This window comes from Electrophorus electricus, chromosome 13 (assembly GCF_041902795.1).
Source record: "Electrophorus electricus isolate QZ-2024a chromosome 13, ASM4190279v1, whole genome shotgun sequence".
Taxonomy (NCBI): domain Eukaryota; kingdom Metazoa; phylum Chordata; class Actinopteri; order Gymnotiformes; family Gymnotidae; genus Electrophorus; species Electrophorus electricus.
In genome coordinates, this window is record NC_137509.1 from 4,061,490 (window position 1) to 4,076,596 (window position 15,107).

Consider the following 15,107-nt stretch of genomic DNA (forward strand, 5'->3'; position numbering starts at 1 on the left):
AGTGTCATTTTTAATAACCATAATAGCACAGATAATTGGCACGACATTTTCTAAATTAGGCTATTAACCCTAATATAAATTGCTGAGATGGGCATACAAAAAATTCTTTTGTCTTTTTTTTGGGGGGGGGGGGGGGGGGGTACTACTTTGGCGTACTATTTCATGTAATAGTATATAGTTTTAGATGCAGATGTTAAAACTCGGTGTATCATATTTTAATAAAGACGTTTGAACGTAATTATTTGTATTTTGATTTAACCTTATTTTTTCTTTGAGGTTGCTGATGACATGGATATAAAGGATAACAGTACTATAATAACCAAATGAAATTCAGTTAAAACAGAAACAGATGTTCGTCTTCACCCTAAAGTACCCTGCACGTCTGTACCAGGTGTTTGCAAGCAGGTGTAGAGCGTCAAAACGCCTTTCCGTTAGACAAAGATTATGACGCACAAGACGTCACTTCCGTGACGTCATGCCCTTGTTTTGGTTTGTAACGCAGGATGAGGTTTTTGTTGTTGTTGTTTTTAAAAGATTGCCAATATTAAATCTACGTTTTGAATCGGATTAAATCCGATTGTAGTTGGCCAAACTCTCGGGTGTAGAAAGAGCAAGGATGAGTATTCCTCCGCGAAATACCACAATCCCCGACGGACTGGCAATATTGCTCGAAGCATTAAGTCGCGCTGCGTTCAGACATCACCCAGAGAATCTCATAGACTTCGCTTCGCTGTTTTTCGATGAGCTCCGCCAGTTCAGGTCCAGTAAGTGGAAGGATGGAGTTCCAACAGATTTTGATCACTTACCCCCGATGTTAAATGAGAAGGATTTGTGTTTTTTGTTTTTGTTTTTGTTTTTCTGTAGAAAATACAGGTCTAGATATGGATAATCTAATTAAAGAATTCAGAAGAACTAAAGGTGGTAAATGTAAGTAAATGAGACTACTTGGAGAGAAATAAAGAGGCCTGATCTATCTTATTAATGATATATCAAATACCAAAGTATGATTTTTCCACAAATCATTTTTTTGCGCTTACACGTTCATTCATGTTTCACAGTTTACCAAAAAAGCCAGGCCTCGTGTGCTCAGGCTAATGGCCCACTTCCTGAAGACACCCAGGGCCCTGTCCCAGTCTTTCCAAGCACACAAGCACCACCCACCATCCCAGACACAAGAGCAGACACTTCTGACGCATCTTCCTTCAGTGGCTCTGAGGAGAGGGGCCTTGACGAGGTCCTCTCTGCCACCATTATCACCTTGTCTCCAGGCCTCTTCAACCCTGAGACAGCCCAAAGCGTGGCTGTGTTTCAGCGGGCGTGTGATCCAGAGGAGAGCAGCGTGCCCCCAGCCAGCGACGCCGCCGCGCGTCACCGGCCCTCCTTGGCACTCTTCGAGCGGGTCTCCCTACGGAACCTCACCTCCGAAGTGGAAGCTCATCTTATCCAGACCTCCAGAGTCCCCAGTGAGCCCATGATCATTGTGCAGACCCAAGACATGCCAGAGATGATTGTGTTCCAGGCTGCACCCGCTTTACCCGGAGACGTGGCAGAGGACGCGTGTCCGTCTTTGGACACTGACATGGGGGCGATGCCCGATGGCCCGGAAAGTGCACCTGGTCAAACGATGCCCTTTACAGACACAGAGGAAGCCGTCATGGCACTAATACAGCAATGTGTGACATTTGATCCTGTGTGTACTGAAGTAACTGCTGACCAGCCTGAGGATGTGCCCCCTATGCCTGCAGAAACTAGTTTGTCAGCACCGGAACATCCACAGAACCTGGTGCCAGTACACAGGGACACAGCACCTACTATAGACACGGATGCGGCTGTGCGCTTTGAGACCACCTCATCTCCGATATCTGTTGGAGCAGCTGATCATTATCCAACATTTTCACGTCAGTCACACGTCACTGACGCAGTGCTTTCTCCTTGTCCTCCTCGGTTCCTCGTGAGAACTCCTATTCCACTCGCAACTTCATCAGAGGAGTCCAAGTTGACTGTGGAGATTACTGACACACACCCAAATAGCCCTACAGCGCCCCCTGCAGATTCATTAGTGGACATGTACATAAAACGCCATCACTCGTCTTCGGCCCCTAAGCAAGCTGACTGCACAGCAGTCTTGGAGGACCTTCCGTTTCCCATCGTGCCCAGTTTGGAGTACCAGACCAGCTTGGTCCCAGAAATGACTCTGGTCTCAGCTCAAGTGTCCTGCATGCCTGCCGTCATCCAGGATGACCCTCGGTTCCACACGGCGCAGTGGCTTTCACAGTACCAGGATGGAGTTTCCATGGTGACAGGCAATGCGGCATTGGCTGGTCAGCCAGTCTACGGGGAGCCGGAAAACCCTCAGCAGCAAGCATGCGCCCCAAACTACACTCACAAAGCAGGCAAGGGACAATCTTGACTGCACGTTATCATTTTCCTCCTGTAGTTTAATTTGTGTTTCAAATATGAGGTTTTAGTATAGTAGTGTATGTCAAAATGCATCATTTTTAAGTAGCTTATCACATGAACAATTTTCTTACATACTATTCTGCTTTTTGCATTAGACAAATGAGAATCAATGCAAATGCTTAGCTACTGTCCCTACTTTCCACCACAAACGGTCTTGGAGAAAGTCATGTTTTTCTGAGAAAATGACAGTAATAAATACATTTCTTATAAATGCTGAATTTCTCACATCTGCGCGTTTTCCCCCATATTCTGCTGCAGGGTATCTCAGACTGTCCGGTGCTACAGCTCCAGTACTTGGTGCTGAGGTGTCCACAGGTCCATGTGTGGACTATGCCTGCCCTGCCAGCTGTGGGCGACTGTGTCGCCCGGGCCGCCACGACCCGCGCGGCAGGCTCCGGGCCCCTGTGAATGTGCCCGCTCGCGGCCTGTCGCACCTCAGCTTCCCTGGATGGCAGGACTGCGGCCACTTCTGTAGCTGCCACTGCCACCCCCATGACCGGCGGCAGAGCCGCGCCTCCCCTGGGTACCTGGACGTCTCCCCCTCGGCCAACGCTGCGCCCGAGGGTGAGACGCTTGCCCCCTTCCTGCCCACACCCTCCTGCTCCGTGGACTTTGTGTGCTGCCACGGCTGCTGCGTGTCTGCGAATGTATCCCGCTGCGGTCAGACACAGCGCCCCCTGCTGACACGCTATCACAGTGCCCAGCACAAGCGCTGTTCCCGGAACGAGCTGAGCAATGTGGACTCATCTGGTTGTGCCCACACCTGCCACCAGGGGGTGCCAGAGTCTGGACAAGAAAAAACTCGTGCAGAATGAGGCTTGCTGCTGCTGCATCACATCAACAGGTATGAAAGTTAATTTTAATTAAGTGATTATCAGTTTGGTTCCAGACATCTAGCTCCAACCAACGAAGAGAAAGAGAGAGAGCTAATTATTCACTATTTTTACATTTTTATTTGCTTTTCTTTTTCATATCCAGATCACTATTGTTCTGCTGAACTGAAGAGGAAGGGCAGATTTTGTGATGTTACTGAGTAAGCAATAAAATAAAGCATTTAACATGCTTTCTTTACATGATTCAGGTGCTTGTTTGTTTGTTTTATTCCATGCAATATCAGCAAATACACATCACTTTCATAATACACCATGAAAGTGTATTATGGGTTTACAAACCCATGCCAGTGCTGAATAATTTATTAAGAGGTTCTACCATATAACCGAATATATTAATTGAGAATTAAAAGTGCAGATGGCAGGTAGCTACTGTATGTGGGGTTATATGCTGGCTGCTGGTAAACCTGGAGCTCCCTCACGTTGTTATGGTCCGCTTCAGCGGTCACTCACTGTGGCATCATTACACCTGCTGGGTCCATACTCCCATAAACCCAGTATGGGACCACACATGTAGACTCCCATAAACCCAGTATGGGACCACACCTGTAGACTCCCATAAACCCAGTATGGGACCACACCTGTAGACTCCCATAAACCCAGTATGGGACCTGTTGTGGAATTTTGAACAAACAGCAAGTCAGACGTGATTAAGAGAGTAATTTAATAAGAAAAAGAATAAAATAAATGTTTGGCTCTCCTCAGGTAGGGAGCCCCGAGTATACAAAACCGTGGCTAGTTATACTACTCCTGTGCTGTCTTTAACCAATCATCTTTTCTTAAGCATCTCTTCTTTCCTTTGTTGCTGTGGCTATAAGCCAATCAGCTCTCGGCTTGGTTTTTTCCACAAACCAACCCAAACTGACTCCAAACAGTGTGGGTTGTGTGTCAAGTTGACCTTGATGTTAACAGTTCCTGATACATGTTCAACTTAATCAGCAACAGGTGGATACAAATGTGCAAACAGCATTATTAATTTAAGAACAAAAGGATCAGTGTGATTTTATATGAATCACATAATACATAGTTTCGTATCATTTTCCATCACAGACCACACCTGTAGACTCCCATAAACCCAGTATGGGACCACACCTGTAGACTCCCATAAACCGAGTATGGGACCACACCTGTAGACTCCCATAAACCCAGTATGGGACCACACCTGTAGACTCCCATAAACCCAGTATGGGACCACACCTGTAGACTCCCATAAACCCAGTATGGGACCACACCTGTAGACTCCCATAAACCCAGTATGGGACCACACCTGTAGACCGCCATAAACCCAGTATGGGACCACACCTGTAGACTCCCATAAACCCAGTATGGGACCACACCTGTAGACCGCCATAAACCCAGTATGGGACCACACCTGTAGACCGCCATAAACCCAGTATGGGACCACACCTGTAGACCGCCATAAACCCAGTATGGGACCACACCTGTAGACCGCCATAAACCCAGTATGGAACCACGCAGACTGTGCTTAGTGTAAAGTAGTCTTAGTGTAAAGTAACCAAGTGCTACTGTAGACCTGCACTTTGCGCTTGGTGCCTGAAGACAGAAAGGCTCCAGTATCTAACACTCCCCCCTTTGATTCTAAAGGAATCACATATCAGTATATAGACCTTTCTCATATGCAGGCACCAAGGCAACATTAGCATGATTAATCTCAGAGGTAGAAATGTGAGTTATGAAAGAGGACAGCAGTGACAATAAACAGGGGCCACAAACAAGAATCAACACTATAATCAGGAGTACGGGAAAACATATGTTTATGAGCCAAGATCTCCAAAGGCCGGCAAGGTCAGTTAACCAACTGAACCAAGAATCATCGGCGGGTGGAGGCTCAGCAATAGCGGTGTTCATGTGCGAAATGATGTCAGTAATGTTGTTATAGTAACTAGGGATGTCAAAGTAACATGTTTCATTAATGACCTTGCAGATGCCTCCCTCCTTTACGAAGAGGAGATCTAGGGCTAGGCGGTTCTGCAAGACAGCGGTATGGATCTTATCCACCTCATCACTGAGCAATGCCAGGGCGTTTTCAGTCCTACTGGCTAAATTAAGTACCTGCCATGCCAAGCCATTGTTAAGGGCTGCAGTAGTTCCTTCTCCCAGGAACAAACCCCAACCCACGTTCACTCCAGTGTTAGTCCATGGGTTGGCCAGTACATACCCATCATACCTATTAGGAGTGCCAGGAATTACAGACCTTTCAGCCCTGCCAGATGTCGACTGTGAATGTGTATATACGACCAGAGATGGGATAGATAATGCCAGGGTACAACAGCCTTTCCAGGGAAATTGATGACTAGTATTATTAACTATCAAAGTGGATAGGCTGGAATATGCCATCTTACCGCATACCCATATGATAGCTGCAGATGCTCCAGTGCCCAGGATCGCAGGGCAAAGACATGGTGTGCCTGTTATATTATTTATTGTGCATCTGCCCAGTCCCGCGCCTAATGCGCATACCTCATTTTTACATGGCGTGTGGCCTAAAAGTGGACCATCAGGTAAGCCTGCAGAACATAGACAGGTGGTACCTGTCACAGGTAATACTGCTAGGGTCATATTTCTGAATTTGGGGTAATACTGTTTAATAATGCCAGTGTTGCAGTCTGTCCTGTGGTCTGGCCATGAACTGCCACTCGAGGCCCAGGCAGGGAGATTCCCACTGGCAGCCACTGCCTTAGATACATTTAGCATAAACCCTACTCCCATATTGATTTGACAGTCGGATGAATTATGATTAAGTACTGCTGCCATAACATCATCTACCGGGACCGGTTCCCAGGGTGTATGGAATGCTTGATGCATCAGACAGTCCCTCCCTGGCTCCACCTCTCCTGCCGCTACCAGGGAGACCACACAAGCTAAATTACCATTACACTGTTGTTGATGACTCTGAAAGCCCGCTATCCCCCCTTTGGTACCTGTTGAGACTGAAAACAATGCCAATATTATCACACGAATGGGGCCCATTATTCATACAGTGAGGTTTTGCATGCGCTTATCAGAAAAACAAGGAGAGAAAATACCAAAGAGTCTGCAGAAGGATGTTACTAGGCAGATATCACATTATAATACCAATGCTAAAGTGTATTACATTGGTATTAAACCTAAAAGAGTAAGGACTGATCTTCTACCTCGATTACAAATATGGATAAGTTAAATTTAGCTTCCGTCAGCTAGCTTAGCAGGCAGGCTAGCTTACCTACGAAGGCCAAACTCTACTACTGCTAGGCTTCTAGCTACATTAACGTGTTTCAAACAGATTTCTAACAAAAACATCAACCTTTTGTGTTCATTATTTATTTTACTGTTTTAAAGAAAGAAATCCAAGTAGTACTGACATTTATAGACTGTTCGCCTGCAGCAGTCGTCGCTGACCCGTCTGTTGTCCGCCGTTTTGCATTAGGCCAACAGTGTCCCTTCAGACCAGGTCTAAGTATGCAACTTTAAGTATGCAATATATTCAAACTAGTTAGTATTAGTAAATAGTATGCAACTGGGGCGCAGCCATTGACAGAGGTCAGTCATATACTGATGTTCAACATTACAGAGCATCCCATTCAACATTCAAGCTGCTCAGAGTGGCAACAGGTATATAAAGTGATCACCACCCATGTGTTCCCTGCGTTAAAGCCCCCATCAACTTGGTTTTGTGCAGATGAAGATTGTTTTAATAGTAGATACCCATTGGAATAAGCATTTAGCAATGTTTTAATTGAGGGATAAATACATATTAATGCAATTTAATCATTGTTAAATGCTACAAAAATTCCAAGCTGCTGCCTCCACAGACCCGTGAGAGTGTGTCAGATCGGGTTAAGATTGACGTTACGTTGGCGACGTAAACAACCCGGCACAGCAGGCAGGATCAGTCTGTGGTTTGAACCATTAAGGAGGAGAGAGAGAGATGGAGTGGAGGGAAAGGGAATAAGGAGGAGAGAGAGATGGAGTGGAGGGAAAGGGAATAAGGAGGAGAGAGAGATGGAGTGGAGGGAAAGGGAATAAGGAGGAGAGAGAGATGGAGTGGAGGGAAAGGGAATAAGGAGGAGAGAGAGATGGAGTGGAGGGAAAGGGAATAAGGAGGAGAGAGAGATGGAGTGGAGGGAAAGGGAATAAGGAGGAGAGAGAGATGGAAAATCTCTATGATGCCACATCTATGGCTGTGTTCTGAATAGCCTGCTACATACTACTTAACTGGGCCCCAAATCAGTATGGGACCAAAACAAATGTTTCCAGTAGGCACAAGATACCCTGATGACGTACTACTTCTGCCAAATATTCCAGTACGCGACCAGAGGTTTCTTTGTGGTCTACTGCATCCCATCATGCAACGGTGGTGGGAAAAACTTTCCCAAATGGGCGGAACCTTCATACGTACACGTAACTTCATAGTATGGTTTCCGGTTGTTGTATCCAGTATACAGTACATACTGAGTGCAGTAAGTATGCTGTAAGGTATTTTGAATAGAGCATATATGTTTCCTCATAGAGAGCTCATATAAGCACCAGCGTACCTGCTAAGCCAGTCTCCCTTCAAGTTAAAACCATCTCTCAAGAGAAATGACCAAAAAACATTCGTCATCTGCCAGTGTATCATGAATTACTCACAAAAGCTACAGGTAATAGAGGATAATCATCAAAATGAGCAGACAGGGGCTTTGAGAAAAGCACCACATAGTCACTACTGGAGCTACAGTAGACCAAACAGCTACGTTTGTACTGAAAGAAAAATGACAAAGCAATTGCCTTGGAAAAGGCTATTTCCGTAACAGCCGAGCTAATGTACTCTCAGTATACTGTGGTCTGTTTCTCAGCTATTTGGAATAAAAATGTTTCTTCAACTAAAAAACTTTATAAGTAGGATAAGATTGCATCCTTCTCAAATAGAATTTGTTTCCTACTAAAACAGATAAATATTATTTCCTAGATATCTGGACTATAATTGAGGAGGCGTTACATTCCTCAGGAATGCCAGCCCCTTACATTCCTCAGGAAAAGCCGGGGGTTTTTGGTGTTGTATATTGCAGTGCTATAATTCTTGTGTTGATTTTCTGTGCTTTAAACAGCCATGAATTCCATATGAGTGATTAAGCACACTCTGTACATGGAACACACACGGTCCACTTCAGTCTGCATTCAGGCTCTGCTGGGTCCCTTCAACTTGAACAAGCTTTTTGCCATGAGAGGGAGGTTCTAAAACCCTTACTGGACACCGAGTTGGATACTTTTAACAGTGATAAAATATACCACAGCTTTGCAGTTTCAAGTCATGACCATGGTGGAAAGGGGGTGAAGCGAAACCTTGTGGTGTCAGAAGATCTCATAGCCACGACAACAACCAGCCCCCCAAATTGGTGAACGGCTCTGTTCCTGAGATCTCCTTCACAGCATCATGTTGAGGTGGGTTAAAAAAAAATTGTGCATGACCCAATCTCCATCTGACCATGGTGGAAAGGGGGTGAAGCGAAACCTTGTGGTGTCAGAAGATCTCATAGCCACGACAACAACCAGCCCCCCAAATTGGTGAACGGCTCTGTTCCTGAGATCTCCTTCACAGCATCATGTTGAGGTGGGTTAAAAAAAAATTGTGCATGACCCAATCTCCATCTGACCATGGTGGAAAGGGGGTGAAGCGAAACCTTGTGGTGTCAGAAGATCTCATAGCCACGACAACAACCAGCCCCCCAAATTGGTGAACGGCTCTGTTCCTGAGATCTCCTTCACAGCATCATGTTGAGGTGGGTTAAAAAAAAATTGTGCATGACCCAATCTCCATCTGACCATGGTGGAAAGGGGGTGAAGCGAAACCTTGTGGTGTCAGAAGATCTCATAGCCACGACAACAACCAGCCCCCCAAATTGGTGAACGGCTCTGTTCCTGAGATCTCCTTCACAGCATCATGTTGAGGTGGGTTAAAAAAAAATTGTGCATGACCCAATCTCCATCTGACCATGGTGTTGTAATTCATTCAGACAGTCTACCTGGTGCCGTTCTTTTCCAGACGAAAAGGCCTCATTGTTCTAGGACAGCGTGTGCGTGTACCCTCACTGATGTGGGGAAATACCACCGAGTGCCCTCTAGCAAGGATCTCCATTACTCTCGCTCCATCTCTAAGAAGCTCCCTTCCACAGACGTGACACGGAATGTCCCTTGGTTTACGTCTTCTGCAGATCATGTGCCAGTTGAAGCTGCTAAGGCTGAAAGCAGAGAAGCAGATCTGTTACCAGAGTCATTACCAGCACCTTTTCCAGACTCATTGCCAGAGGCCTTACCAGAGTCGTTACCGGAGTCATTACCAGAGTCATTACCAGAGTCTTTACCATAGCTGTTACCAGAGTCCTTACTAGAAGCATTAGCAGAGATGCTAGGTGCTGGCTCAGCAGACGCTATGAATGCAGTCAACAGCAGATTAACGAAGCCACAGAACGGATAAATGTGTATGGACAGCAGATTCTCAAAAATGATCTTTTATTGCAGGTATCTTGTTGCATTTAATAATTGCATCCTCTGATCATACATATTTTAGATAGAATCATGTTTTGTAGAAAGGACATCATGCAATGTTCAGATAATAGAATCAAACCATTTTTCACATTCGCAGTCATTAAATCAGTTTCGGTGCCTCTAGTGGCTTCGTTGCTGAGACCTTGTCTAGCAGGACTGCCTAGTGACTGTGCTCTGGACAGTCACACAGGAACAGAAACGTCAGAGCAAGAAGTAGAGCCTGCTATCTCTCAAAACACACCTACAGTTGCAGATGAACACAATGCATTTTACATTTGTATTTTGGTGCTTTGTGCATATACAGTATAGAAACAACATCAGTTGGTAAACAGCATCATCTGGTTCCATGTGCACTTGGTCAATTTTATAGCATTTCAAAAGGATTTGTATATTGTGATCAGTTTCTTTTCACTTACAGGATTAGTATTGATTTTTCTCTTTCTTTCTTTTTGTTTTCTAGTTTTGGTTTTGTATTTTTCAGCTGATAATCTTGCAGATTCATTGCTGAGTACTTCAGTATTTGCACTGAGGCTGAGAGTCGTGGTAAACCTCCACGAGGTGCTCTGGAGGGCTTCACTGAGGAGATCCTAAAAACACATGAGATGCAGGATTTGGGTACGTCTCCAACAGAGATTGCAGAGGTAGAAGCTGCCAGGTCTAGCGTGCACCATGCTTGATCAACCTCCAGCCCAGCACGTCAGGAAGATTTGGGCAGGAACCGCTGTGACAGGTACCGTGGACGAGCTACAGCGCGGGCCTGTAGAGAACCTGAGCATGAGGAAACGTCCGTGGGCATGGTTACTGTCGAGCCAAACACAGCAGCAGCTGTGCTGCATTTGCGTAAGGACAGCATTGAGGTCAAGCAGCTTCCGTCAGCTGATGAACTGATGGAGAAGTTCATAAAAGCAGTGAACTTCCATAGCAGGGTCTGGATGAAGATCCTGAACTTGGTTTGGAACAGCGTAACTTGGGTAAAGCTCCTCTAATGGTAGATGGTGTTAAGTCATGAGTCACATGATGAAATACATTTACATTTACACACAGTGAAACCTGCCAAACAAGTCAAAGGAATTGTTGTTGAAATACTATATGTGCAGAACTTACTGCAACTGTGCAGCCTCACTGCTTTTTTGTTTTTGATATTATCTCTATATATATTCACATTTCCATAATAGTGATTTACATTAGGTCTTAGAATGTGTTATTAATAAAAACAGGAGCTGTTCTGTCTTCAGTAACTATGACCTGCTTTGTTTTGGGAAGAGACAACTTCCTGTCCAGAGACTATAAGGATAGCGGTTTGTTGTCATGACACATCAGCTGTTTTTGGCCTGTGGTGAAGCACACTTGTGTGTGAAGACTCTTCAGCGTTCAGATATGACACTGTTCTCACTGAAGTTAGGCCAGCCAAACTTGGATATGTGTCTGACAGATTGTTGTTGGAAACTTGTGAAACATCACCTAAGGTGGACTTTGGGGAAGACACCATCTGTTGTATTTTATTTGCTTGTTTTTGTACTCCACTTTTCAAATTGATTTGGCTTTAACATTATTTTTTAACAATTTCTTTAACAGCTTTTAATATTGTATACATAACTGATATGGTCCAATACAAGAGAAATTATAACTCTTTTTAGTGTTGATGGATCTATATGATTGGACAATGTTTAGTACATAAATAATATCGGCTACATCTGCACTTCTGTTACATTAGGCCTATCCAGTCTTTCTGCCTCAGACACTGGCCTGACATCAGTACAAGCTGTCTTACATGAAGATATAGTAGAATACAAAAAGGGAGTTTACGATGAACATTTTACCACAATGCATACAAGTCACGATTTAACCAAGCCAACTCCTGAAAGCTTCCACAAAAAGGACACAGCAGATTAGCCACCATTCATTAACGTCCAGCAGTTTGTGTACTCAGTCAGCACAGAGCATCAACCTTAGTTAAAAGTCGCTAAATTGTCCAGCGCTACATCTCTGTGCATCAAGAGTGCCCTTGCTGAGAGAAACGAGTTAATAAACTGTCATTTCCCGACGGAATAAACCATGAGCCATGTAAGCGCAGGTCTTACACTAAGCGAACACTAGTGTGAATGCCTACTGGCTGCATTCTTTCATAGTTTTAAACATCTTTGACATTGTTGATGCAACATCTATACCAAGTCCAGCCAATAGGATAAAGACAGAAGGACTGGTGGGAGGTAGAGAACAGCGCCGCACTGATCCCAGACCTATGGGGATCCAGGGGATGAAGGAAGATCCAATTTTAGCAGGTATGCTCACTTTGTGTGGAATGAATTCAGCCAGAGAGCTCTTGAGCTGGACTGAGAGCAGGAGAGAGCACAGACGTGTGACCACATTTATAAGTGACTTTGCAGTATACACTCGAGAATGTGAAAAGTAGCAGCTGTTATAGGTTCTGTTAAACAGTACAGTATTCTGTCTCTAGTTTATTTCTAAGTGTTTTGCAGAGGTGGAAAAGCAGGAACAACTAGAAGGTGCTCCAACTGCCGCTGACTCTGTTGCCCTGCGGGGGTGGGGGGGGTGTCTGTCAGTCAGGGCTAGAGCCTGGATCAGCCGGCCCAGGACGCTGCTGTGGCTACTCATGTGGAAAGCTTACCTCTGAAGGAGCCGACATCTCCACGCTTCAGTGACCGCGCTAGTTTTGACTGCCTCGCTTGTTCCGAGCCTGGCCTTGTGACAAAGAGTCTTTCACCTGAGAACAGAACACTCCTCAGCGGATGTCAAAAATGGACAAGAATTCAGATCGCCCCAGTTAACTGTGACCTTGTAAGCTTTCCAAACAACAGACTTGTTACTGACGGCGAGGGAGCTGTAGAAGCAGAGCCCATCTCAGTGGCTGGCCCAGCAGACGGAGCTCACGAGAGAAAGAAGACATCTCTGGTTCGGTCCGAGAGGCCAACGCACGTTCCGGGTTTCCTTTCTCTCGCACGCTCCACCCACCCGTGGACATGTCCGAGCCGGGACGAAGCAGCCGGCCAAGAGCCCCCGAGAGCTGGGAATATGGAATGGTCCTTCAAAGTCTGCATAGGAAATAAGTCAAACTGTTTGAGTAAAGGCTTTAACCTTAGTATTTAACTTAGTAGAGTCATTGCTTTATTTTCGCAGTGTCCTGATTTAAATTAAAGTTACTTTGCACGAAAAGAAAATTGTTTCATGATAAAATTGATTATATTTGTTACTGTTGTTGACATTATTCTTGCATTTACTTCTATACGTCGATATGAAATGTTGTGTCGATTTCCCCACAGGACAGCCTGCAGATACCGAAGAAGAGCGAGAGCCGCTGTTCCTTCAGATTGTAAGTAAATATTCATATTTGTGGCATTTTCTGTGCAATTTCACATCCCTGTGTTTGACTTTCTGCCTACATTACACTCAGCAGGTCACATTCTGCACGCCATGTCAGACATGATATCTTGGGCAGACAGTTCACTAAAGCTGATATTGTCTCAGAAACGATAAGATGATTGTATTTAATTCTTGTGGGGGGGTTCTGGTTTTCATTTGTTTAACAGATCTGAAAGTACCAATTTTGAAAGGCTGATTAAAAATGTGTTGTAACTATCAACAATCTTTCTGCACAGTAGGATGCTGTGTCAGTAGCATCCAGAACAGAAGTGTGTTAGTAGGTTAGTATAAATGGTCAAAGGTTGGCACACAGTCATCGTAGAGAGAAATTACCCACGGCTCTCCAATGCTTGTAAAATCCACCGTCCACTTGCCATAGTAAGCTTTGACTCTTTAGGACTGTGACTCACCAATGGCCAGGATCATGGCAAAACTGAAAAACTAGTCTATCCAAAGCTTTCAGAATCCCACATAGCATCAGTTAACTGCTGACGCATTTCTAGGGGGAATGGACTCTCTTTTAGAGGGTTTTTCTAGAGCTGGACTGAAAAAGAGTAGTCTAGCTCTACTTTTAGATTGATACTGCAAAAACTCAAGAATGGTAAGACTGGGGTGCTTTCTTTTAGTCTTATAAACATCCTTCATAAAATAACTTCCAAGAATCATAAATCACTTACATCATTTAGCTGAAGCTTTTTTTAATCTAAAGCGACTTACAATCATAGTTGAGTACATTTTGACTTTTCTCTAATGCTTAAGTGGCAAGACACAACATTCAATAACTTGACTAGACATTTACCTAGTCCAAGAATTCATGCATATGAGAATAAACTGCAAATGCCTTTTGAAGAGTTGCGTCTTCAGTCTGCCTCAACAGCAAAGGGCCCCTCTGTACGGACAGTGGAAGCTCATTTGAGCACCCAGGTGGCGGTGCGGAGTCTGGATGCGTGCCGTCTCCAGTACACCCATGGCCCGAGCTATTAAAGCAGAAACCCTGAGCCACAGTGCACAGGCCTGTAGAGTTCCTCTGTCCAAGAGTCACGCGAACACGTTCCTCTGAGTTCATCCACGCCCAGCGGCCTGCTCCCTGAGACCTGCAGGAGCAAGCAGGCTTCTGCCCGGACTCGGTCGGACCCCTCAGAGCGAACACACAGCAGGGAGATGCAGAAGGTGGAAATGCCACGCGGAGGTAAGTGAGAAAGCAAGCATGCAAGTAAGTATCAGAATGCATGAAAAGAAAAACTTCGAACAGTCTGAGCCCCTGGATTCACTTGAAGCAGTGGCACACTGAAAGTGGTCAAAGTGTTTGTAGGGAAGAGTTTTCATTAGAAACATGCTCTCCATTGTCTTACATTAGTTATCTGTAAATGAGGTGTCATGTGTGATGTTAAACTGATTAGACAGTATTTGGTGTTTAAATACTTTTGTCCAGACCTTATTACTGATTTAATTAAAATCAAGTATTTGGGGTGGGGGAGTTCACTAGATTAGGGTTGTAATTAATTTAGTCTCAATCTGTAGAGAATAAATCAGAAGACTTATCACATATATATATGGGCTTGTTTCAGACTTCACGTGAAGGAAAATGATCAGATTATTCCAGAGATTTACACTGATAAGATTGAATGATATTTAGACAAACTACAAGATATTAACCTAATTCATTAGAATACTTCACCCATGATGCTGGACGGAACTTTTGATATATATGTGCACATACAAACTTATATCAGTTTGTTCAAGAAAAAAACAAAAACAACATAGAATGATGATTCCTTGGAAGAATTCCAAAATACTTTTATTGGAATAAGGTCTGTTTGTTTGTTTGTTTGTTTACATCATGCTCAGTCG

General features: G+C 44.5%; 1 protein-coding gene across 3 annotated transcripts; it reads left to right on the plus strand.

The window, feature by feature from the left end:
• The first annotated feature begins 401 nt into the window (after nt 1–401).
• Nucleotides 402–7,368, plus strand: LOC113589213 (uncharacterized). Of its 3 annotated transcripts, none has more exons than XR_004777152.2 (5): nt 402–927; nt 1,059–2,393; nt 2,719–3,304; nt 3,439–3,493; nt 5,296–7,368. XR_004777152.2 is itself a non-coding variant. In XM_027028758.3 (5 exons), exons 1-4 carry the CDS (start codon nt 741–743, stop codon nt 3,273–3,275), a joined length of 1,974 nt encoding a protein of 657 aa, XP_026884559.3. In that variant the 5' UTR covers nt 402–740; the 3' UTR covers nt 3,276–3,304; nt 3,439–3,536. The 3 variants fall into 3 exon arrangements, 2 of the variants coding, with proteins under 2 accessions (XP_026884559.3, XP_035392483.2); XM_027028758.3 differs by lacking the exon at nt 5,296–7,368 and having other exon boundaries at nt 402–759; nt 865–927; nt 3,439–3,536; XM_035536590.2 differs by lacking the exon at nt 5,296–7,368 and having other exon boundaries at nt 3,439–3,536.
• Nucleotides 7,369–15,107: the final 7,739 nt, after the last annotated feature.

What these genes read in the sequence shown, in the direction of transcription:
- LOC113589213 (XM_035536590.2), top strand. Translation starts at nt 819, where the DNA reads ATGAGAAGGATTTGTGTTTTTTGTTTTTGTTTTTGTTTTTCTGTAGAA. An exon ending in AAGAACTAAAGGTGGTAAAT is followed by an intron (nt 928 to 1,058) that starts GTAAGTAAATGA and finishes CATGTTTCACAG; the next exon opens with TTTACCAAAAAAGCCAGGCC. An exon ending in AAACTACACTCACAAAGCAG is followed by an intron (nt 2,394 to 2,718) that starts GCAAGGGACAAT and finishes ATTCTGCTGCAG; the next exon opens with GGTATCTCAGACTGTCCGGT.